The following is a 27213-nucleotide window of genomic DNA, read 5'->3' as shown; positions in this document are numbered from 1 at the left end:
CCTTCTTTTTGCCAGCTTCCAAGAAATTATGTTAGGAAAAATATCTAGTTTTGAGAGTGAGTAAGGAGGCAATGTCAATTAAGGGTGTGTTTGGATGGAGGGTTTGGAAGATGAATGGAGGGGAGGGTTTACTTTTCATTTTTAAATTACGGACAATATGAAATATTTTATAAAAAGTTAACATATTAACCTGATAAACAATCATATAATACTTCAATCACACTTAATTTATCTTGAAAAAAATATGTTATATAATCCGTAATTTAAAAACATAAAGTAAACCCTCCCCTCCTAAACCCTCAATCCAAACACACCCTAAGAGTTTCCAACATTGTTTATTGAACATACTCAACACACATAAATCAAGAGAGAAAACATTATCATTTCTTTTGTGAGTTTTATGCCCTAATTTTCGTACAATGTATAGCACATTCCATGATTCATGGCACCTTCGCATAAGAGTTTCGTCACGCAACTCGTATAAAACAACATTTGTAATTAACCTTTATTGGTAAATGATCAATACAATCAACACAATAACATTTTGTTAAAAATAATATAATACAATAATATAATGTAGAGATTCTTTAATATTATTTGCATTCAACAATTAATCTCCGTGACTATGAACACCCCTAAGTCGGAAAGTAAGTCCAAAGAATTTGGCTGAACGTAATGATGAAAAAATAAAATATACGAAATTTCCACCAACTACCGATCCACCATTGCTTCAATTAAAAAGTGTTTGATTTTTAGTCTGCATTTACTCATTCTAGAATAAATATGATGAATATTGCTTGCTTATGGCCCAAACCTTGGATATTTTCTAGAAGCAAAATTCCATCATGCAACGTTCTTGGCAAGAAAATTGATAATAATTCAATAATACCCTTTTTCCTTGGACAATAAACTTAGAGGAGACGTGACACAGACATGTTGATTATTTATTTATATAATAAGAACCAAGTAGTAGTGCATAAACTATCTTTATTAAAATAATTTTAAGTGACGACAGTGCTTATTGAATCACATTACAAATGTTAATATGAAATGATGAGTGATATTTGAACAATCAAAATCAAACAACTTTATTGACAATCTTTTTTTCTCTCTTTTGATTGGATAGTAACGATACAGAGAGAAAAGGAAGGAGAAAGAATAAAAGTATAATGAGAATATGTGAGAGAAAATTGTCATAAAAATTGTTTAAAAGTAATTGTTCAATTATCATTTCTCATATGAAATACTTATATTTTTATGGTTGATTGTTATTATGTTACTCTATCAACTTATTGTACTTGCACACACCTAGCTAACTGCTGACGACTATTTATCCCTTAGTTGAAGTTTTTCTAGTTTCATTGGTAATGTTAATATGAAAACTTTTTTTTTTTAGCTGAATATTTTCTGCGCCTAGTTATATAAATTAATTAATCCTTCAATCTTGATAGGACCCTAGTAGATGATGTAACTCGCCCTCGAAAGATTTAACACCATTGAAAAAACTATTATTTATTTTGTTTGACTAAATATTGAAACTATTATTCTCGCCTAAGAAATTAATTAAGACATAAAAAGATAATATTAAGTCTTAGGACTTTGAATTTGGCCTACAAAAGGTCAACTTTTACAAAGATAATTTTTATGGTAAAAATTGTCGACCTTTAATTTGGACAAGAGAGAGACCACCACTTTTTTTTAAACATGAGGGTTTAGCCACTTATAAACATATTTTCAAATCATATATGTTCTATTGTAAAACTCTTAACGACGGCTGCTCCACCCATATGTATTATAGGGCTTAAAACGTAATTTTAGATGATAATGATATATAGTATATCTTATCAAAAAAATGATATATATATATATATATATATATATATATATATATATAGTATATTCCATCCATTTTGACGCCTTTTAAAATAATAATATGTTATTTATATTTTAGTTTATAAGTGATAAAATAAATAAAGAAATAAGAAAAAAAATTAGAGGAACTAAAAATACAAAATGGTAAATTTGTAAACCAAAAACTTATTCAACCTTCCTTAAAAAAAAACTTATTCGACCTTAAATTCTAATAAGAAAAATAAACTTATACATAAATGATAAAATATGAATGGTGGGACTCTGCACGTGGATACAGCCATGCACTCATCTGGAAGTAATGATCACAGAACAATGAACAATGATAATCACAAAGAAATTGTTCAACCCCAAATCTTCTTGAAAAGGGGGCTTCTTTTTGTATGCACACGAACACGAGCATAAACTCCTCATTTTAAATTAGTAAAATTGTGGATATATGTACACAATAGTAAGTAAATAAATGATTGCTAACATTAGCCACCTTGTGCTTTTCTTCCCATTATAACTCATTGCATATAATTATTATATATGAATCAAGTTATTAAGTATTTTAAGAGTACTTGTTTAGAAAGCAAAAATTGAAAAATTAATATTGAAAATAATAAATATTGAACTTTTAAAAGGTTGACTTATGTTGAATACACTATTTTCCAAGACAAAAAGGACACTTTCATATTTTCCTTATTATATTAATGCACAATGAGTATAATAAAATGGTTAAATTTGATCCCGTAAGCTTAACTCAGTTAGCAAATATATAAAAGGTTCGAACACCATAAAAAAAGATGGCCGGATTTAACCCATGTTATTCGTTGCCCTCGCTAACCCACTCTCAACCTCATGAGTTTGTGAAATCAAAAGTAAGAAACTTCATCTAGTTACACTTTTTGCTTATTTTCTTATCCCTATTTGAGCCACCTTATACTAATGGAATGCTACTTATATTATTTATATATTCTTTTATAAGCAAGGATATTTTTTTTTACTTAATTCTTTTAATCATTAAATAGAATAGAAAGGTTACTCAACCAATTATAAAACGGTAAAAATTCAAATATTTCAAAGACAAGATAGTGGATTAATCCACCAATCGGAAAAAATTTAGTAATTTTTTTTTAACTTTCCATAGAAATGAATCGAGACCAAGATAAACCTTTTATTACATTAATACTTCATTGGTACTATCATGTGGCTGCCGTTAACTCAAACCCCGGTGCTGAATGCATCAAAAAAAAAAAAAAAGCTGCATTAGGACCCCTCCCCGCAACGATTACGGTGGTGTCCTTCGCAATAGTGCCGGTTTTTTAATCTCAGGCTTTTCCGGTTTCATTCCTAATTCAACATATATTTTGCTAGCGGAGCTAACAGCTATTCACCAAGGAATGAAATTGGTTATGGATTTGAATGTGAATGAGATAATGTGCTACTCGGATTCCCTTCTAGCTGTTAATCTTATTGCGAATGACACTCCTAGATACCACATCTACGCCGTTCTTATCGAGAATATCGAAGACCTGCTAAATGATCGGAACATTTCCCTCCACCACACTTTAAGAGAAGGGAATCAATGTGCGGACTTCTCTGCTAAATTTGGTGCTAATTCAGATGTTGATCTTGTCGTCCATCATTCGCCTCCAGCTGATCTCCTCCCCATGCTTAGAGCTGATGCGCTAGGCATTTATTTTGTTAGGAGCTAGCTGTTTGTTTCTCTGCTTTCTGTTTCTGTTATCTTTCCTTTTCCTTTTCTTGTTTGCTGCTGTTAGCTCTTTTGTAACCAAAAAAAAATCATGTGGCTGCCGTTAGATAAAGGAATAGTTAAATCTAATAAACTCCACCATTTGTATCCAAAGAACTTTGGTAGGCTAAATTTCGTTCTTTATGACAGATTACTATCTTCAACAATAGGTGATGGGATGATTCTAGCCAGCAAGAAAATGTAAATAAACCACATAGGTTAGTCATTCCAAAAAAGGAAATTGGAAAGGATGATTCTCAACAAATTGTGCAAAAACAATCTCTAGTATGACTGTATGAGCTTTATTCTCAGTCATTTGATGTTAACATATCTCTTATTTATTACTCTATTTTTCTTTTAAGTGTCTGTTTTATAGAACATTTGATGCTATTATTTAGCTGTTATTTTCTAAGTTAAATATTATATTCGCGATTTTTCATTAACAATTCATTTCACTAATTATTATAGACTTTTTAAATAATAATCATTCTAGGTTATCGTTGAAAATAGTGTGGCGGGGTTAGAAATTTTTTAAAGTCTGAGCAAAAAATTTATCGCAAATTCAAATGTGACATAATATATATAAATAGTCATAAATTAAAATAAAAGTGGTTCGTCATTTTGTCACAAAAGTACAATTTGAAATAAGATAGATGAAATATAACCTGCCGATAGTGTGGTAAATAAAATAAGGAGGTAAATGGCCTTTCCGAGACCTCTTTATTGTGAATATTTGAATAATATTAATATCATCAAGTGACTTGAATATCTCCCGCTCGGAATAATTTTCTGAGACCTCTTTGCAAAAATAATGTTCTGTAAAGGAATAAACAAATGTCTAAACAAGAACAAATTGCAAATAAATCAAATTCAGTTCTACTAGCTAATGATGGATGGAATGGAACACACTTCATTTTGAGCACTAACTAGTTAGAACACAAATTCAGTTCTAGCTAATATGGTGATGATTATAAATTTATACCCAAATTCAAATACACACCTCATATCAGAAACAATCAAATAAATATTCAATTTACGCATCCAATTTTTCAATTAATACAATTATCAATTCTAAAACTCCAAAACATAGAAGGAAGGAATGAGAAATTAGAAAATTAATTGGCTTACCTTTAAGGCGAGTGAGAAATGAGAGATTATGAACCAAATAACAACTGAGATTGAAGAAGAAAAGAGAGGGAGCTGAAGAACGGAGAAGAGGCAGAGCTGAAGAGCGTTTCTGACTTTTGATGTGTTGTGCGCGTAATAGAAAAATATTAGAATTTGTTCATTTGTTCATTTTTTTAAGTGGATTAATGAGATATTGGATTGAGCCTAGTATAAGAAAAATATTGATTGAGTCCAGGCGAGTATCCGGACTCGCCGGGTGGTGACTCCGCCTATGGTTGAAAACATACATATAAATAAATTTATCAAAAATAGAAATACTTTTTATGTGTTATTTGATCGGAGGAAACAATTTTAAACCAAAACTAATTAAAAAAGAAATGAGGTAGTAATATTATAGTCCTCGTCAACATTTTCATCATTTCAAGCTACATTCAAAAGTTTTACCTTCTCTTTCATTTTTCATTAATTAATTCCCTTCTCCTTAGCTCTGGAGTCTATTTTTCCCTTGGTCCCAATTCATTACTTTGACTTATCTAAAAGGAATGAAGATATTCAAGTATCATAAAAAAATGATAATACTACCAAAGATTTTTATTTTTATTTGTTAAAGAAAAAAGATTTTTATTTTATATGTTATCACTCCTTTTTTTATGGAGCAGCAACCACAAATTTCTTAGAGAGGCAAAAACAAAATTATTAAAATAATACACATTGCTAGGCAAGATTCTCTTTATTTTCTGTTGTTTAAAAACTTACTCCCTTTTTTAATATAAACAAATTTTGATATTTTAAATGAAGAGAATCCTGCCTCACACCACAAGTACTATGTATACTTTGTAGGTGCAAATAAATGCAAGAAACGAGACAAAACTACAAGAAGTAACACCATAACCCACCTCATAGAACCAACAATTCTCTCCGAAAAAAGAAAAAACCAACAATTTAAAGCACCAGGTAGTAATACAAATTGAACTAACCAAGTGAGAACATTACAAGCAATACACACACCCTAATCAAACATCAGTCCTGTACTAAGGCATAAAGAATCCTACCACCACAGTTTTGAAAGACAAACAAAGTATGATCCACACCACAATAGCTTTCAAAATGATGATCCGGCATGCCTCCTTGGGGAGGAATGTTATTTGAACAAATAAAAATCGACAACATATTTGACACCCATATAAAAACAAAATTGTATATATGTAACAAAATAGGAGCAGTTGTTTAAATCACATGCATCCTCTTGAAGTATCGCATCAGAATCTACTCAAAACCAACCCGAGCTATAGTTATGATACCATCCTACCTCATGAAAGAGCAAAACTGCGATTTAAATCCCAAAAACACCATTTGATGCCTTCTGCACAAAACAACCTCAAAGTAAAAAACTGTCATTTGATGCCTGTAATTCAAATTGATCAAATTGCGCCAAACGGGGTAATTCCAATCGAATGACTAATGGGGTCATTGTTTGCCAAGTTACAGTCAACAAAATGATCACACATGATTACACCAAACACTACTACACTAGTTACAAAGCTTCAATTCAACCCCATCACAAATTCAAAAGTATAAACATCAGAAAATTTGCCTTTAACAGAATGAGCTCCTCCCTTAAATGCAGCCACACAACACCTTAAAAACACACATCAGAGATACCCACAATCTGCAGCACACACAAACATTATGTTCACTCTCTTATCATAATGTTAATTTTGTACTACGCACAAATTACTCAATCAATAAACACACCGTATTACATTTGATTCAATCGCAAATCTTGCACAATATCTACATGATGCAAGACATGTAATGTAACACTTCACCTTAAAACTATTATATTTCATTCTACGATCGTAATGTTAATTTTGACCTACACCCTAATTATTCGTTCGATAAGACTCATCATATTATATTAGATTCAATGGTAGAAACAACATAATACAAAATTTGTCTCACTTAAACATCATAGAATTTACTAAAAATCTAATATCAAAATCCAAAAATAAAACTATTCAAACTTTTTCCTACTCCAAAACTTAAATTATATTACAAATTAAAACCTCAAAATTAACCTATAGTCCTAATCTAGGAATAGTTACAAATCAGATTTAATAATTAATCAAACATGAAGAGGAAAACCTCTTCCAATATTAGCATTAAAACCAACACTAAACCCAATTAACTCTTTCTTATATGGTAAATACGATTTTACCCTCGACTCTTTCTTTCTTCTATAAAACACTTCCATCGCCGACACTGTCGCCGGAGTTTTCTTCTCCGTTACCGGAATCTTTTTTCCGGCAACGTTTTTTTCACCACTATTCAGCTTCTTTAAATTCTCCTTTTTCACCGGAGTTAATAAATTCAAAGACTCTTTTCCGTCGCTTTTGCTTCGCCGGAGTAAGCTCAGAAACTTCCATCGAGAAGATGATGAAGAACTCGAAGATGAACCAGTTGAATTGCTTTTCTTGCACTTGCAGAGAGAATTCATTGGTGAGGCCACCGGAGAAGTAATCGGCGATTTCGGAGAATTCATCGGAGATGAATTCGGTGTCCACAAACAATACGTCTCCGCTGGAATCGAATCCAGATCGTCTTCCAACTCTGACGAAGGTACACGGTTCCGTTCCTCTTTCTCATTTCCGATAAACAGTTTCTTCAACGAATTCGAAATCTCCGCCACATCAGAGTTTCTTCTTCTTCCGCCGCCGTCATGATTTCGTTGTTTCTCATCTCCGATCAGTAATTTCTTCAATGAATTAGAAATCTCCGCCGCGTCAGAGTTTCTTCTCTCGTTGCCGTCGTGGTTGAAGATCGGGAAAACGTCGTTGCGGCGGTGATTGTGAAAAGCGACGAATTCGAAATCGTCGTTGTCGTTTTGAGTGTTTGAAGTGTCGTTTTCATTAGTGACTTTTTGAACGACGTCGTTTATGTTATTTGAAGAATAAGTACTGAAACTTGGACACAAAAATGAGTCCATTGTTGAAGAAGTTTCTTCGTTCTGTTGTTGATTTTGCATTTTTGTTTTTTGTTATGTTTTGATGAGTTTTTGTTTTTTGTTTATGAAAATTTGACTTGGTTTGTGGTATTTATAGTATACGAGGTTGAGTGTATGAAGGAAGTTAGAAAGAGCAGCCAACGTGTGATGTGACTTGAACATTATACAATTAAAAATACATTATAGTTTTATTAATTAAATAATCATACTATCATATCATGGATGACGGCATGACACTTTGTATTTCTTTTTCAATAAATAAAAACATTAAGGCTTAATTACTCTTTTGGTCTTTTAACTTATTTTTTGGTTTCGTTTTGGTCTCTTAACTATTAAAAGTTTCATTTTGGTCCTTTAACTTACTTTTTGGTTTCGTTTTGGTCCCTTAACTCTTCCTCCGTCAACCACTTTGGTCCTTTATGTTAGGATGAATGTATTAGAGTTAAGGGACCAAAATGAAACAAAAAAATAAGTTAAGGGACCAAAACGTAACCAAAAAATAAGTTAAGAGGCCAAAACGAAACTTTTAATAGTTAAGGGACCAAAAGAAAACCCAAAAATAAGTTATGGGACTGAAACGAAACTTTTAATAGTTAAGGAATCAAAACGAAACCAAAAAATAAGTTAAGGGACCAAAAGAGTAATTAAGCCAAACATTAAAGAGTAGTCTATGTGGTTTACACCACCACATTACAATAAGTTGATGATAAGAGTTTGAACCTCAAATTCTTTACTTATTTAAAATGTATAATCAAAGTGATGCGGGATATGGGTTTATAAGTATACAATTAATGGTTCCGTGTTTCTTATATACATGACGAATATCGGTTAGTGTTAATCGTTAATGAAAATTTTTGTGCGTGTTTATCAATGTTACACGCAAGTGAAAAATTTGGTAACTAAAATATATTAAGTAAAAATAAGTTTAAAAGGAGTTGTGTTCTAGAGTTCTAGGAGGCTTACAGGAATTTCATACGTTTCTTGCCGTCGAAGATCTTGATTTTCTGTTTGAGGCTAGACCGTTCATATTTGTTACAATATCCCGATGTAACGGTAGAAAATTTAGTTCAAAAGTTTCATCGGAGTCAAGGTAAACTTGAAGGCTCATAAACTATTGACTATCATATTTATATATCATCTACTAACTAAATCTTGAGATGGACAGTGAAAGTTGAACTATTTCTTCTTTGAAAAACATGAATCAACTCTTTATTAATCGAACCAACCAATTTTGGTTTAATTTTGTTTCTTTTGTACTTTGTACACGAACATAAATAGATTCGGTTTTGATACTTATATTATACTCTTTAAAATTTGGAAATGGCTTTTTTATGTTTAAATACTTTTTTTTATTTTATTTTCCATTTTGATATTTAAATGACCTGTATATTAAAATAAGATTCATCTAGAATGAGTTAATTACTAGCTAACAAATTTGTTTTCCAGAACATATGGGATTGGGTGATCCCAATGGACAGGAAAAAAAAAAAGTGAGTACCATTAAAAATGTTATGAGGTACTCCATTTAAGGAGAAATAATAATAAAAGAATAAAGTGGCTGTTATATCTAGAAGGTGGAAAATATATATTGGAGATTCTCTGTACGTTTATATTTAATATCCAATTATTATTATTTAATTGTCAATTAAGTATTTTTTTTCTTGCCTATTAATTGGTTCACATCACTTGATGAAAAATGTGTAAATCTTGTTTGCACATGCCATTGTACTTGTGGCAAAGTGAACCCTTCTTATTTTAGTTTTTTTTTCTTCCTTCTTGATCTTCAACAATTTGTTTTGTGTCCAAATAAATTTGATTTTGATTTGTGCCCATATAAGAATCGTTCATATATCAACCATTTGTCTTTGACTTGTCGCACACACCAACAAAACCCTTTTTTTGTTCCAACATATTAAAATTATTTTTTAATCTTTTTTGTTCCAACATAAATACATTTTTTTTTGTGTGTTTGGTAAAATTAAGTTATAAGTTAGCTGATGACTGATAACTGAAAGCTTATAACTGAAAAACTAATCAGTTGAAATAAAAGTATTTGGTAAAATTAGCTTTTGAAATAACTGATAAATATAAAATGACATAAAAGTACACATATGTTTAATATTTTTTTAAGGACATATATTTAATATGTTATAAATTATATTTATAAACATTTTTAACTAATATTATTTATTATAACAATTTTAATTTATTTCAAAGTTTTTTTTATCTTTAAAATGATAAATGTGATATATGAATCTAATTGAGATTATCTTTAATAAAAAAAAAAATCACTTCTTTATCATTTATTTAGGGGATCTTTGTATGGATATTTATTTCTTTTTGTGTAAATTGGTAAACATTTTTAAATAAAAAATAATGAAAAAATGTATATATGAATTTGATTGAATGAGACCGTATAAAAAATTCAAACCTAAAACAATATTTCAACAAACATGAACATTATCCTTCAAAAATAAAAACAAACAGGAACATTAAATTCTTTCAAAAAAAAAAAGGAATATTAAAGAAAAAAAAAATCAAATAACGCAACAACCGTAAAAAATATAAGCACAACGTGGGTAGTTTCTTTTTCTTGAGTGGGTAGTTTTTTTTTAAAATAAAAAAGGATATCAAAGGTTAAAATTGGAAGAAAATATAAAAAATTACCAGCTATAAACTCAAAATCTACTTGAAATAGCTTTTCAAAAAACGCTATAAATTAATTGAAAAAACTTTTTACCAAACACAACTTATTCTATCATAATAAGCTTATAAGCTATTCTAACAAGCTATAAGCTAACTTATTTATTTTACCAAACACATAGTTATATTCTTTTTTTTTTTTTTTTTGGTCAGCACATAGTTATATTCATCTAGAATGAAATAATTACTGGCTAACCAATTTTTCCCCAGAACATATCGGATTGGGTGATCCCAATGAACATGAAAAAAAGTGAGTACCATTAAAAATGTTATGACTTATGAGGTACTCCATCTAAGGAGAAATAATAATAAAAGAAGAAAGTGGCTGTTATATCTAGAAGATGGAAATAATACTTAATTATTTTTTGACAAATGAAAAGGCATTATTATGAAAATAACGTTTTACTGTATTATTAAAAACAAGTTGTTTTTAATCATACGAACTTATAAATTATAAGTCATAAGCTTAATCATATGTCTTACTAAACAAACATTTAGTTTGCTTAACTATGGACTTCTGGTGGACAGCATGCCTTGTTTACATCCCTATCATTCTATCAAATTTAATAGAATCCTTCTCAAACTTGAACCAAATGGAAAAAAAAAAAAAAAAAAAAAAAAAAACTAAAATATCCACAACTACCACAATAAATAAAAATTTGGTTATGAAGTGCATATATTAGCACTTAATATGTTATGAGATACTTCATTAATTGGGGATTCTCTGTACATTTATATTTAATATCCAATTATTATTATTTAATTCAATAATTAAGTATTTTTTTTCTTGCCTATTTGGTTCACACCACTTGATGACAAATGTGTAAATCTTGTTTGCACATGCAATTGTACGTACATGTGGCAAAGTGAACCCTTCTTATTTTAGGTTTTTTTTTTCCTTTTTTCTTTATCTTCAACCATTTGTGTTTGATTTATGTTGACACATTTTGCATTGACTTGTCACACACACCAACAAAGCCCTTTTTTTGTTCAAACAAATATTTCGTTTTGCTTGTATACTAATTTGGTGCAAAGTGTCTTGCACTTGAAAAAGACATTATTATTTTTTGACAAATGGAAAGGCATAATTATGAAAATAACGTTTTACTGTATTATTATCAAGAACAAAAAAAACGTTTTACTTTGTGAAAGTTGTGGTTTATAAGATGGGAAGAAACAGTTGTTGGAAAATAAATGGCTATGGCTTTTTAGGGTAATGGAAAGTCTCAACCAATAGCAATGTGATATAAATTTTAGGTTATATTCTTGTGTATATGTGTGATACATCTACCATAATATGTAACGCTACATATTGTTTCTAGATTTGATTACTACAGTACGTTTAAATTAATTGGATGGACATTGGTGGATGGGGGGGTACGTACTTTGAATATCTATATGATGAAACAACTGTTGGCACTGGTGGATAAGTTTCTATAAACTTAAGACCTCGACTGTAAATTTGTATGTATAATGAATTCTATGTAAACTAATTCAATTTGCTCGATTTTGGTCAGTCTCTCAACTTCGTATCCGACTTAATGGAGCTGCTAACATGGAGAAATACACGTGAAGATAGACATAGCTGGTTCATGCCTATAGCCTTCACGTGTACAACTCGTCCATGTTAGCGTTTGACGACATGACTAGTACTACTTTAACAACTATGTGAAGTATTAGACATGAAATTACCTTATTGTTTGGATGATCAATCACATGTGTCATATACTTCTTACTATAGCCTATATTATAAATTATCTTTTTTTTTTTCTTTTTCTTTCTTTCCTAACATTATTTGTTAGCTATTTGAATTGTATTTACGAGGGTGTATTATTTATCTAAATTATTTTTTTATTGATATTGTTTATTTACAAATTGTTTTAGGCTTTGTTTGGTAAAAAAAATAGTTGATATTTGGTAAACTAGCTTATAGCATAAGAGTTTATAATATGTGACTTATAAGCTAATTTATAATTGATTACAAACAAACTAACTTATTGATTTTGTAGTGTTTGATAAAATTAACGGTTGAAATAACTTATAAATATGAAATGACATAAAATATTAATTTAATTAATATATTTTCAATTAAGATTGTAGCGGGTAAAATGAAGATAAAAAGTGACAAGTAATAAGATACTTGAATTAACTTATCAAAAAACATTATAAGCTCATGAGAATAAGCTATGAACTCGTGTAAAAATGAAAATTGTGTCCTAAGGGCACAACATAAGAATTTAAATAAAAAAATTTAGCATTGAAAATTGTGCATTTATAACCTTAAAAACTTATATTTTCAATACAATATTTATAATTTAATTCTATTTTAAAATCTTTATTTTGTATCCTAAGTGCACAAATTAGCATTTCCTTTTTAATTATAAGAACTTATAAATTATAAATTATAATTCATAAGCTCAAATCTAATATATTCATACTCAAACATTTAGTTAGCTTAACTATGGACTTCTGGCGGACAAGCATGCCTTGTTTACATCCATATCATTCTATCAAATCTAATATATTCATACTCAAACTTGAACCAAACGAAAAAAAAAAAAAAAAAAACTAAAATATCCACAACTACCACAATAAATAAATCTAGTTATGAAGTGCATACATTTGAAGTGCATATATTAGGATTTAATTATCACTTTCGCAGCCATGTCACATCTAGAAAAGTTGCATCTAAGTAGTTTACAATCTTGACTTCATGTAATGGAAGTCTTTACTCATAAATGTATGTAGGTTCTTTCTCTATCCAGTCATTCTTTTACCCATAATAATACTACTAGTAAACAAAAGAATGGGAAAATGAATTGAACGTATAATTAATTACTTGAATACTTTGAAAGATAACAAATTTGTCTTTGACCCATGAAAAAAATATATAGAATAGAAAAATACTTTTTTTTTTAGGGAAAGAGAAGAGAAAAATACTGTTTAGTAAATATATTAAATTTGATTTACGGTTAGTATAAACAATTAATAAAGTACATTTAAATTAAATCTTCCATGTAATAACATCTTTTTCACATGTCATATGATAGCTTAACATCATATGTTCATGGCATGTTGATTCTAGTATCAAATTTATTGGGACCTAATCTTAGAATTTGGATCGAGCATAACTTATGTACGGATATTATTGCATTCAATGTTAAACTTTTAACGCACATCAGTCACATAAAATTGGATATTTTGATCATAATCGGAGTGGTTTGATAGCAGTAACTTGTGTTTTTTTTTTTAACTCACTGCATAATAGGAGTCATGAGATTGATCACCAAGGGCCAACGTTTTTCTTTTTCTTCCTCTCTATTAATTTAAAACGCACAATTATTCTTGAATTCAGTACTAAGAATTAAATTTGGTATGCTTTAAGTTTACAATATCTAAAGAGCAATGTTATTTGAACAATCCTTTATTGTGACAACTTCTTATACAACTAAATTATACAAAAGAATTTAGATAGTGACACAAAAATCAAAGTAATCGAGAGAGAGAAAATAAAAAGATAATGTAAATATCGGAGAGAAAGTTGTCAAAAAATAATTGTTCAAATATCATTTCTCATACCTAAAATATACTTTTTGCACTATATCTAAGTTTTATAATCTATATTCCATCCCATGCTACCCACATAAATCAAAAGAAAAAACAAAAATCCCTTCTTTTGTGGATTATATGAGTGTGTATATTACGTACAGTGTATAGCACGTCCCACGATTCATGGGCATGGTACCTACCCATAAGAACTTCGTGGAGCCATTCTTGTAAAACAGCATCTCTAATTAATATTAGGCCAAACCAAAGTTTATTTAATTGGTATGTATGGGGCGTCGATCCATACCTCATAATGACTTGAGTTTAACTTTCGTGATCAATGTGAAAGTCTCTTTAGTTGTAAACGCTCTCTGAATCTTAAAATCTCTTCATATCCTAATAAACTATCTAAAATTGAATCACGTAAATTTTTCTCTAACAAATGAAAAACTAAGTACAATAATATTGTAAAAAAAAAACATGTCAAGCGTTAAGTCGGAAAGTAAGTCCAAAGAATTTAGCTAAATGTAATGATGAAAAAATAAAGTATAGTTCCACTAACAACCGATTAATCCACCAATTTTTTCCTGGCAGCTTCCATTAAAATGTTTTTTTTTTTTTTTTGTTTTGTTACACCATTAAAAAGTATTTGATTTTAAGTCTTGATCGACTCATTCTAGAATCCACATTAATAATGCATGCTTGCTTATGGCCCAAATCATGGATATTTTCTAGAAGCAAAAATCCAGTTCATGTTGTATCAATATATTTTATATATTAAAAAAACGCCAGGGTTGACGTGAATGAATGAGACAAATTGCATGAATATTATATTTTTGAGTTATAATAATGAAAGTTTTAGATTATTACTCTTTATCAAAAAGTACTTGAATGAAGTAATCAAACAATAATTTTGTTGATAAAATATTTGTCATTTGTAAGATAGTGTGGATTCAACTTTTGTTACAAACGTGATGCACTCTTTAATGAATGATATATTAGAATTTTTGTTAACGTTTGTTGAATGTTAAAATACGTTACAGTTCAAATGAGTTCTTGAAATCCAGCTCACTTAAACCATTTAAAAAAAACACTTGAATGAAACATAGTCTCTTCCATATTAACTTGTTTAAGAAAAAATATTATCAGCCTGTCTAAAAGAAAAATAGATTATTTTATTTAGTTTTCAAAATATTATCTTAATTTAAGATATCAAATATTAAATACGCAGACGTAGATATATTTTAGTGGATTTGTCACGTTTAAGAGAATAACTTTTGATTGAAACATGATATTTCTTGGGGAAGAAAAACAATTAATAATTCAATATATAATGCAACATTGCTTGGACAGCAAACTTAGAGGAGACCCTAATTAGAATGCTGACACAGACATGTTGATCATCTATATAATAATAATCAACTATATATTATATAAACCATAAACTAGCTATGTATTAAAATAATTTTATGTGACGACAGTGCTGATTGATTCACATAACGAGTTGCCTATGGATAAAATAAACATCCTAATTTTATTTATTTATTGGTTGATTGTTATTTTGTTACTCTATCAACTTATTGCACACCTAATTGGTGACGACTTTCTACCCTTCTGATGTAGGACACTGATATTTATAGTCAAAATTTTGGAGATTCATTAGTAATATTTGAAAACTATTATTATTGGTTTAGAAATTAATGAAGACATATTTTTGTAAGGGAAATTAATTAAGTCATTGTTAGGGTAAAAAATGTAGAGACTACGAGGAAACAAATTGTAGAAAATGCAGAGCTTTTTAATTAAGATTGTCTAGTTAAGTTTGGGGCAATAGAAATGTGGAGTTCTCCTCCCACGCAATTAGTTCTCCCGAACTTCGTAGGCTAACTCTTTAGAAGTGACTAGTTTGCTTGTTTTTAGTACTTTCTTTTCCTTTAATAAAAAAAAAAATTCTTCAAATAAAATCATTACATTATATACAGAAACTGTTCTAACAAAAAGTTATTTATCAAGTACATATATTCGATATTTTTCTTTGGAAATACGTTGAAACGATTCATCAAACACTCTAATTTCAATAGGTTATAAATAAAATAAAAATGTACCCAAAAAAAATCAATGGTGGGACTCTGCACGTGCATGCAGCCGCCTTACACTCTAGTAAACTAGTAATGATCACAAAACTACTGAATAATGATAAATCACAAATATTTGTTCAACCCCCAAATCTTTAAAAAAGAGCTCCATTTCTATATGTATACGAGCATAAACCCTCATTATAAACTAAATAAATGTTTATTAACATTAGCTAGCCACCCTATTGCTCATTGCAAATTATTAATATTAGTATATAATTAATGTAATATGATGGCTGGATTTGTCATAGTGGGCATATGGTAGAATTTTCCCATGCAGCCTCCCCATATTGTTTGTTAACCTCACTAACCCACTATCAGCCTCATGAATTTGTGGCATCAAAAGTTAAAAACTTCATCACTGACACATATTACCTAATAGCACATTGAGATTCTATTGTAAGTTAAACTCTTTTGAGACATTCTCTTCGAATACATCTTGTGTTGGAGAGTTTGTTTGTTTTTAGTAATATATTTTATTTTGACCTTTTCAAATAAAAATACCTCTTAATTGAGCTACCATACTATGGAATGATATAACATTATTTTTTTTAAGGAGATATTAACATTATTAGTTTCCTTTACACTCTGAGAAAAAGTTGAAATAAATACGGAAATTAAAGACCAAAAATAAAATTGATCGTCAGATTTAAAACGAAACGAAAGACAATTTTTTTTATTTGTCATCTTTAAATTTTTGTGGTTTTTTCAATTTTCTATAATTTGGATGAAAACATAAGAGAAATGTAACCCAACAAGTTAATAGAGAGAGCAAAAGGCTAAAGCTAAAAAGAAAGGCAATATTAAGGTGAAAACATTAGAGAAATGTAACCCAACACGTTAATGGAGAAAATAAAAGGCTTAAGCTAAACAGAAAAGCACAACTAGGGTCATTTTTAATTCAAAAAAACAAATCAAATGATGATGAAATTAAAAACAAACCCCTAATAGCATATTATCTATGCACAAAATATTAAACCAAAGTGTAGCAAGGAATGAAATATCTACTACATGTGATTGTTGGGTCTTGGGAAGAATTGCTCGGTATGAAGCAACATAGAATATCCGAGCAAGGCGAGGAGATTTGAGAAGGTTAGAAAGATACATTATTGTGACCTGTAAATCCAAAAACATAACCACAACACTTATCATAGAACATTTACAACAAAACAATTCATTTTCATAGTTCAGAACTAGATATTTTACTGAAACATTTAGTGATCATTAGTAAAACATATAAAGATGGCTATAATATAGTCAATTCCTCACTTATACAAGGCCATTTTAGATCCATACAACTGAGAAAAAAAATGAAATTCTTCTTATAAAAGTACTACAAACATAAAATAACAGGGTTTGTAATTTGTCTCTTAATAGTGCATCATGGCCAAAGGTATAGTCTCCATAAACTTTGTGTTTCTTAAATTGCAATATCAAACTTAACTGCAGCAAAAGCCCTTTTGAAATTGTTGAACTAAATATTTGATTAATTATCAATTAATTAAATATATAATTAATTATCCAATTAGAAATCTAAAATCACCATTTAATTTTAGGGTTGAATTTGCTTTTCCTCTCGCAAAACATTTATGTTCAATTTTTACTATATTTTATCCTAGTTTTTTTCTCTCACTCTCTAGATATGATCCTAGTGGTCATTTTTTGCTAAAAGAACAAATGAAAATGCAAGCATTAATTTCCACATGATTTTTTCACTTAGTGCAAACCACGTCACGAGGACCAGCTCTAGAAACTTGGAATAGTTGGAGTCCAAATTGATGAAAAAATTAGTAAAGAAGATTAAACTTGGTCCGGCAAGTACATCTCAAATTATATAAAAGATTAGATGTGTGGATTATAAGATTAAACTTAGTCTCATAAGTACAACTCAAATTTTTAATTTCTCATTTCTCAACACTAAGTGTGTATGTGTGTGAGTAATGCTGGTATGTTCCTCAGAACAAAAAATGATAATTAAATGTATACGATGAACATATTCCGCCCTCTATAAATTGTTCACTTTAGAAGAAATTTATGATAAATTTGATAGAGAAAAGATAAAATGCTATTTGCGAATGGTGCATTTCTATAAATAATAAAAATAGTTTAGAAAATTTCATTATGTCTAGAAAATGCAGGCAATTGATCACATCAAGAGTTTCTTAATGAAAATAGAAAATATTTTTACAAAATAAACAAACTCATAAATTTCAAATGTATTACTTGTTGATAAGAGATGTGTTTACTTAGTGTAGACGGATGAGCACTTTGGATTATATAAATTACATTAAAGGAATGGATGTTGATAGCAAAAGAGGGGTGTGGGTAGCACTACACCGGAGCTTCACTCTAAAGCCCACATTATTATTTTTTGTCTTTCTATTTTCTTTCCACAACCAAGTAAAAAAAAATGTTTATTATTCTCTTTTAACCTAACTTCATTGCTATTTGCCTATTTCTACCCAACTTAAATAACCATAGGTTCTGCTTCCAAAATTTTAATTTCACTCTATTTCTTATTAGATAAACTAATCATAATTTTTATTTCTCTTATCATTTTATATTGAAGAAAGCTCATTATCATTGTTATCTCCTACGATAATTTACTGGTACAATATTTAATAAGACTTTACTTACTTCTCGGTCAAACTTTGAATTATCATAACCGTATTCTTTGTGAACCGAATGGTTAAGAAAAAAAAAGTTGTTTACAAAACTTCCTCCACATGATAAGATCACACACACACACACACACACAAAGCATAAATCAAACTATGTATATCTGCTTCCATTAACAAATTCCAACAATATATACAACCTTTACATAGCTAATCTACGTCAAATGTAAAAATAAATAAAAATAATGAAATAAACTCTAAAAAAAGCTATTTCCAATGCTCACTAAATGAATATCACTTTCAAACTAAGCAACAAACCAAATACAATTCCACTTCCAAGAATGTAAGTTTCAAACCATATTTACATTTTACATATTTCAAGGTTCCCTTTGCTTCAATCTTTCTCTCAAATGTATTAGTTTACCTTGAACTTGTCTAGGTAACTCATCAGAAATCTCAAATTCAGACCCTTCTACTTGTTTTCTTTGTATTATATCATGATACATTGGTAGAAACCTACTTTGAAAAGCTCTATAAGAAAAATATGGTAAAAGAACACAAACAACAATAAAAAGGGTAACTAACCAATATAAAAGACTAGGAGCACATGCTTCCACAAATACCCTATAAGCTGTTGTAGATATGGTTGGAGATATATAACCATAAACCACCAAGAACACATACCAAAGGACAATACTACCCCAAATGAAAAAATGTTGGATCCAAGTGAAGTAGTTGATTGAAAGTGCCATTTGGCAATTCACAACCCAAATTGCGCAAGTATACATTATGACACCGAGTATTTCGAAATCTACCACTTGACCGTCTTTTCTGAAGGCTTGATTTAAGACGGAATTTGTGGTTAAGAAGAAGATTAGCAAGGAACTAAGGAATCCGTTCAACATCCAGCCGATAATCCGAGTCCAGCTGAAGAGGGTGTTCTCTACACCTTCTAGATATAGAAACGGGTGCTGTATATAAAAATAGTTTGATTAGCACAAGGTTTCTTGGATTTCAAGTAATTACGAAATTTAATAACTACACATTGACAATGTAAAAATGTTATATAAGGGACGTTCAATCATATGTATCTTTTATTTGGATAAACAACACAATTAAGTGTTTTATGCTATAAACGCATATCATGTAAGTGCTTATATATATATATATATATATATATATATATATATATATATATATATATATATATCTTATTTCAACAATAGATAAAATAAAGTAAAGCTATTTTCATATAAGTTATTAGTTGATTTGATAAACTATCCTAGGAAGCTTACCAAAATAAGAAGAAAACAGCTTATGGACATATCGCAAGTGTTTATGTCAGTAAATAAACTCAAACAAGTAAAATCCGAACAAGTTAAATGTGTGAGAAACAAATTTCAGATTGATTAAAATTTACCTATATCATTATTTAATGACATTTTTAGTACTAAATGCTCTTGACTTACGGAAATAAAAATTGTACATATCTACCAAGGGTTCCTTAATTATGGAATGAAAATTAAAGAATGAAAATTTAGTACCTTTTGGCAAAGTCTGGCAGAAACATCCTGATCAAAAACACCTAGAGCGATTACTGGTAGTGAGGTAAAGAACACATTGTAACATGACATATACCAATCGTTGTAAGCGGCTTGACCGGAGAATGAAGCATATGCTTCAAACCAAAAAAGGGTAAATCCAAATGCAATGTTTTTATAGAAAAAGTAACATATCTGCATCAGCAAATAAAACAAGATATCAGTGACCAAGTTTCTTGCGGATCAAGTTTCCTAAATAATAACATACATGATATATTCACAAACACAGATTTATTTGGATGCATGATTTTACCATCATTGATATTCTTCTATAACACCAATGGCCATGCACCAACAACAAACGCTCTAGAAAACGGAATTGTCCGATTGAATAATCACTTGCCATTACAGCCTGTAGACAACAAATAGTATTTTTTTCAAAATAATATACTTACTATGTTAAGGTTTTATTTAAGAAAAGAAGAACATAATTGAGAAATAAAACATTTGATGATTTAGATGGATCAGCTGAACCACTTAACAATTCTATTTGTTACTTGATGATAATCAGAGTTTAATAGCTACACACGGACAGTTTGAACTAGTTTTACACGTACATCCATCTAGAATCTAGAGCATCAAAATGGTAGAGTATGATTCGAAATTAGTCTAAAACTAGTTTATATGTTGAACTCATAAGTTTGATGACTAGGTTGATTATGTATGATTGAAATTTTTCACTAATTTTACATATTAAGAAGACGACACGTAGAAGATCACAAAAGAGTTAAGAACATATGTGCGTGAGGACATGGTAGATTGAGTTAAGTTAAAAATGATTTTCAACTTCTTAACTTTCTGTAGACATGGGGGATATGACTATTTCAAGAACCGATAAATATCACAGAGACGGAGTAAGTAGTCATCTTGATCCTCAAATGTGTGAGGTAGTGTCACTATAGTGACAGCATGTGAAACATTTAAGGACCTAAAGGACTATTTATACTCAAATAGAACAATCGAAATAAATTCAAGAAAATATATGTTTGACCTGCATCCCTTCAGCACCACTAATTCCAACTCCAATATCAGCTTCCTGAAGCATACCAACGTCATTTGCACCATCACCAATAGATAAAGTTGTTTTCCCGGTTTCCAACTTCACCAATTTTGTAACCTGCATATTTTTTTGGCTGATGTGATTATATACAAGAAATTTCCATTATTTTTACGGAAAAAAATTCAAATAGCACATCCTAAATACTCACACGAGCTTTCTGTTTTGGTGAAGACCGGCAACATATGACAGAAGCACAATTACTAGCCAACTTAAAGAATGGTTTCTCCAAAGCGTTGTTGAGGGAGTACTCCAATGACCTCCCATCAATTATCAAGGCAAGTGAAGAAATTTCCTTTGCTGTGTCGGAACTCTCTTTTGTTGACTCGATTTGTAAGATTCCCTCATTAATTTGCTTCTCGATGCTTTCACGAGAGGCCTAAGCAATCATTGTATCAAAGATCGAAAATAATGAGAGAAAATTGGATGCAAAAACCCGCAAGGTTGTGTACCTTCGCTAGAGCCTCCTTGTCCCCTTGTTTCTCTATTGATATGATATCAGATGAATCAAGAGTGATCACTATTTGTTTCATATCTTGTCTAAGTAAACTACAAGCATACCTGTCAAAAGGGAGGGGCAATTAGTATCAACTTAATAAACTTCCCTAGAAAGTTCCAGTGTTGTCAATCACAGATCGCAACAAACAGCGGCTTGTTCAAATTTTGCTATGTTACAATACTATAGTTCTGTTGTAGCTGCTATCGGAGAGTAGTACTTTGCACTAAATCACGTATGGCAGAAGCAGAACAATAGCAATTTGTTGAAATTCCGCTACATTGTAGTGTCACTATAGCCTCTATTTGACAACATTTATTAGAAATAGAAAGCAGAATAAGCCTTGTTGAAGTACCCTATGTTGACGGCAGTTTCCATTTTGTCCCCAGTCAATACCCATAACTTGATTCCTGCCTTAGCAAGCTTTTCGATACATTCAGGAACCTGTATTTTTAAGTAAACAAAGCTAACTTCATTGACTAATCAAGCACATAATTAACGTTGTTAAGTAATATTGGATTTATTTTGTTGAGTATGACTCATATTTTATATTAAGGCAGTTGCATAACCGAAAAACTAAAGCAGACACTTTGTTGTCAGGGACGTAGGCACAATTGGCCAAACTCCGTGATCAACCGCTTGTGGTCTTCTGTGCGGTTTACTTATTTGTTTTCTTTAGAACTGGATCTGCTATACTAATATTTTCTGTTATTATCTATGCCTGAATCTTGAGTTCTTTCGTGTGTGTGTGTGTAAGAAACTTCTATTTAATTATCGCAATGCATAAACTGAGTTTAATAACTATATATTGACATTGATAATGCAAGTAAGTTTTAATTAGACGTTCAATCATATTTCATCATCCCGAGGTAAAAATACTCGAATGAAATTTTATACTAACCCCTTTTTGAAGTCTATCCTCAACTGCTGTAGCTCCAAGAAGTATCAAATCTCTTTCCATCTTGTCAGCAGCTGCATCCACAAGTGCATCTCGGTCTGCTGCTAAAGAGGTTTTGGCCTTCGAGAACTCCTTTTCCCACTGCTTATACTCTTCTTCGCCAAGTTCACGGTACGTGATTACAAGAGTTCTTAAACCTGCCTCGGAATATCTTTTGATATGATTATTAGTTTCGGCTTCAAACTCTCTTCCGTATTGTGAGAGCCTTTCAAACATCACACTGCATGGAAATACAGAATTTGCAATCATAACGTGCAACTTACACTTAACAATTCCGTCATATCAAAATATTGGTTAAATATATTTTTAGTCCCTATAAAATTCAGAATATTTCAAGTTTAGTCCCTACACAAAAATTGTTGAAACTTCATCGACCAGGGACTAAAGTACTACTTTTTTATGGACTAATAAAAATAGGGACGAAAACTGAACAAAATGTTTAGAGGGAGGAAAATTATTGACTCAAAATATATTTAACCCAATAAAAAAATGTGGATAGCAATTGAAACCTGTCTGCACCCTTGCATAGGAGCAATATCTTATTTTCCTCGTTCCTCACTATCACTGACATTCTTTTGCGCGAACTGCTGAACTCTAAGACATGCAGAAGCTGGTACACTCTACTCATCAAAGAAGTCAACAATAAATAATTAAACAAAAAATTCAAAAAGAATGAGCATGTGCAAAAATTACAATATAGATACATAAAAGATTTTCAAAAATATTTTAAATTATTTTTTCTTAGTATGCCAGATTATGGATCAAAATATCAAACAGGTTCAAAGTTCAAGCCTATTGATAGAAGTTAACATAACGCAGGCTTATCAGTGATGTTATATCAAACATGGTAAAAGGATTTAGCCAACCTGTCAACCTTTTTTCCGCTTTCATGATTCAATTCATGCAACGAAATACTTGTTTGTGTCCTAACGAAAAACTCAAAACCAAGCTCCCTTGCAGCTATGACAAATGCGGCTTCATCCGGTGACTCGGCTTCATAGGAAATTTCTCCCGACGATTTATCTACATCAGGAATAGCTGTATGACATATGGCTAAAACTCGAAAGAATTTCTCTATGATGTCCGGATGTGGTTCATTAATCCATTGTCCATTCATTATTCGTTCATCTTTAAAGTTAAAGCCCTTAACTGTCTTCTGAGAGTCCACAACATCGCTACTCTCATTCACGAAATCAGATGAATAAGCATCACCTTCAGATTCCCCGTTTTTCGCTCTCCTAGCAAGTGCCTTCTCCACTTCCGTAATACCACGGCCATACTGAACACCCCCTATTGAACATTTGACAAACTCCATGGAGTTACATGTCAACGTACCGGTCTTGTCAGACAATATGGTATCAACTTGACCAAGTTCTTCATTCAAATTAGATGTCCGCGCATGAGCCGGCCTATCTGATTCTTCATAATACATTTCTTGATCTTGGTTGATGAAAATAGTCTGAAGAACTTTCACAATTTCTATCGACACATAAAGTGATATTGGAATCAGATATCCATACAACATAAGGGCAGTCAAAAAATGAAGAATCGAAGCAAGGCCTGCCCTTTTAGGATCGTAATATACGGTTGTTTCGTCCGGATGAAGATACCATCTTCTGTAACTTCCATCATTATTAATATCATTTTCGGTATCGACACCGAAAAACATAGATCCGATAAAGGATATCAAAACCAAGGTACTAAAGAGAATGTAAATTATCTTATCCATTTTTCTCTCAATTTTGCTCCTTTTTGATGGAGGATCAACAGAATTCTGCATCACTTTCGTGTCATGACCGGTGAAGATGACAACACCACATATATATTCTGTATTTCTCAGCTTAGAATCTCTTAAAAGGATCTGTTGCAACGAAAGAGGATGTTCTTCACCTTCATACTCAAAAGTTCCAATAAATGAGTATAGATTTTCATTAGGATCCTCACATTTGACCATAGCCCTAAACCTTTGCAGAGATTTTTCATCGTTAAGACGAGTTGTCGCTTCCAAGGCTTGCTTTAGTTTTAGATTAGTTTCTCCATCAAGATTCATTGTTTCAACGTAGCAAACACCGTCCTCATAGCTTGACGAAAGCAGAAGAAGATCAGAAGGAAAGTATTCATCCTTGTACACTTTAATCACATCACCGACACGAAGTTTCTTCCATCTTGTCTCCACAAATGTATGGTTTTTCCCATATACCTGAACCTTTCTGTTGTTCGCCTCTATATCCTGAAGAACCGATCGAAAATGGCATTTATCAATGAAAAAGAAAACTGTCTAGAACTAAAGATTGAAAGATACGATTGAAAATTGTGACTCGTAACAGGACAAAGTTGAAGCATATCCAAAGCAAATTATCAACAGAAAATGAAAACAAAAAGACACATAAATATGGTACGCATAAGTTACTTCGGCATAAAGCAACACTTAATTAGTTTCCTAGAATCATTTTTGAACTTTTCTGCATTGTAAGATAATAAAGATATTAAGCCTAGTTTCCAACCTAATATTCCATAAGAAGCATCAAGATCATAATTGATATTCTTAATAAAAGCTTGATTCCACCATACAAAATAATTAACATTGAAAACTGCATTAGTACCAACAAATTACATCAGCAATACTACCTACCTACTCATAACTTTCTACTTAAAGCCACAACTGCAAACTAGTTCATAAAGGCATGATTTCACCAATTGAGTATATACTACAATTTTATAGGACATATTCAAATGTAAACCTTTACAGAAACTACCACTAGGAGGAGGGTCAATTAAGAATCTGTTTGAATTGACTTATTTAAGCTTATCTACAGACATTACTACTTATGAGATTGTTTGGGAGGACTTCTTAAAACAGCTTATGACATGTCCTTACGTTGTTTTTCAGCTTATTTCCATAAGCTCTCCAGGATAACATATGAAAACAGCTTATAGCTTATATGAAAACAGATAAGCCCTTATATGATAAGCAGTTAAATAAATTGTTTATCCAAACAAGACCTAAGGGCATTAAAGAAAAGAAAAATTGAAACAGTACCTGTGTTCTCCTTCTCCAATCTTCCACAGCTTCTTTAGCCATAGTAGCACCAATAACAGCCACCAAAGGTGCAGCAATACTTAAAGCTGTATAAGGTGCTAAAGGACTAAAAGAAACACAAGCAACAACAAGAAAGTAGATATTTGCAACTCTTCTGAATTGTTCAAACAAAGACTTAGGTATAAAATTAAATGCTGTATACTTGGTAGTTGAAACATAATTTCCACCATATTTCAACTGAATTGCTTCAAAATTATCAGCATCATTGCAATGAACAACTCTTGAATACCCTTTTTTTCCAATTTGTGAATGACCATCTCTATATGATGATTTGAAACATGAAAATGAATATAGTTTGCTAAAATGTATCCTCTTTTTTCCACCTTGAGGCATTTTTTTCCTTCTTTTTTTTTCAACTAAAAATTCTAAATGATCTTCTAATTTTCATTGGAATCATCAAAGAAACACTAATCACAAAGATCAAATTTTCAACACCAAAGTCAAAAAGAAAAAAGAAACAAAATTAGGCCAACCCCTCCACCTAAAAATTTGTACATATAATTAATGTGAAAAAAACCAAACATAAACCTATGATCCCTACTAAAACATAAACCTTATATAAATTCCAACTAAAAAACAAAACACAAAGGTAAGAACTAAGAACTATGAGTTGTAAAGGGTATAATGGGATTAAAAGAATTCCTTGCTCTAAATGAAGGGTGAAGGTGTCTCTTACTTGATGGTTGATGAAGAGAATTGTGTAGAGAGAGAGAGAAGAATAAGTTGGTGTGAGTAAGTATAGTAGTTAAGGTTGCCGTTTGTGTAAGCAAGTGAATAAAATGAATGAAAGAGACATAAAAAACATTGATAGATTAGAAATAACAGATACTAGTACTATACTATTAAGATGGTTAGTACTATTTTCACTTCATCATAATAATTTCTATGAATTCATCAAAGTGAGAGAAAGAGACCAAAACAGGAAAAAGGTACTATACAGGTGAATGTAATCAATGCAATCAATAAGGTCAATAATATAAAGATTATTTTATATAGAGTTTATTGAGATGCAAAGACAAATATGTACTAAGGGACAAAGATATTATATTATTGGAAACACACCTTTAATAGTTTATTGTTGTTATTAAAATAATAATAATAAATAATTTAAAACAAATTAATATTTCACCAAAATATATGAAATGAAGGAAGTATGATTAGAGGGTATTTTTGTAAATTTATTTTTTATTATGCAGTCATCTCTAGTGATTAGATCTAATAAATAATCACCTCTAAATTTATACGGACAATCAAACATCT

At 30.5% G+C, this 27213-nt stretch overlaps 2 protein-coding genes across 2 annotated transcripts; both read right to left on the bottom strand.

Annotated features, from left to right (window-relative positions):
- Positions 1–6629: 6629 nt before the first annotated feature.
- LOC11425315 (uncharacterized) lies at positions 6630–7813 on the bottom strand. Its single transcript, XM_003618228.4, has one exon. The coding sequence runs from the start codon at positions 7758–7760 to the stop codon at positions 6861–6863; it is 900 nt and encodes a 299-aa protein (XP_003618276.1). The 5' UTR covers positions 7761–7813; the 3' UTR covers positions 6630–6860.
- Positions 7814–18896: 11083 nt separating this feature from the next.
- On the bottom strand, positions 18897–26877 carry LOC11434893 (probable phospholipid-transporting ATPase 8). The gene is made up of 11 exons (XM_003618226.4): positions 25894–26877; positions 23720–25083; positions 23363–23473; positions 22797–23073; positions 22251–22339; positions 21852–21960; positions 21551–21778; positions 21334–21459; positions 20596–20694; positions 20286–20477; positions 18897–19712 (listed from the first exon to the last, which is right to left on the bottom strand). The coding sequence occupies exons 1-11, from the start codon at positions 26284–26286 to the stop codon at positions 19119–19121; spliced, it is 3582 nt and encodes a 1193-aa protein (XP_003618274.1). The 5' UTR covers positions 26287–26877; the 3' UTR covers positions 18897–19118.
- Positions 26878–27213: the final 336 nt, after the last annotated feature.

Source organism: Medicago truncatula, chromosome 6 (assembly GCF_003473485.1).
Source record: "Medicago truncatula cultivar Jemalong A17 chromosome 6, MtrunA17r5.0-ANR, whole genome shotgun sequence".
NCBI classification, from domain to species: Eukaryota; Viridiplantae; Streptophyta; class Magnoliopsida; order Fabales; family Fabaceae; genus Medicago; species Medicago truncatula.
The sequence above is the reverse complement of the archived record's forward strand: the minus strand, read 5'-3'. Positions and strand labels throughout refer to the sequence as shown.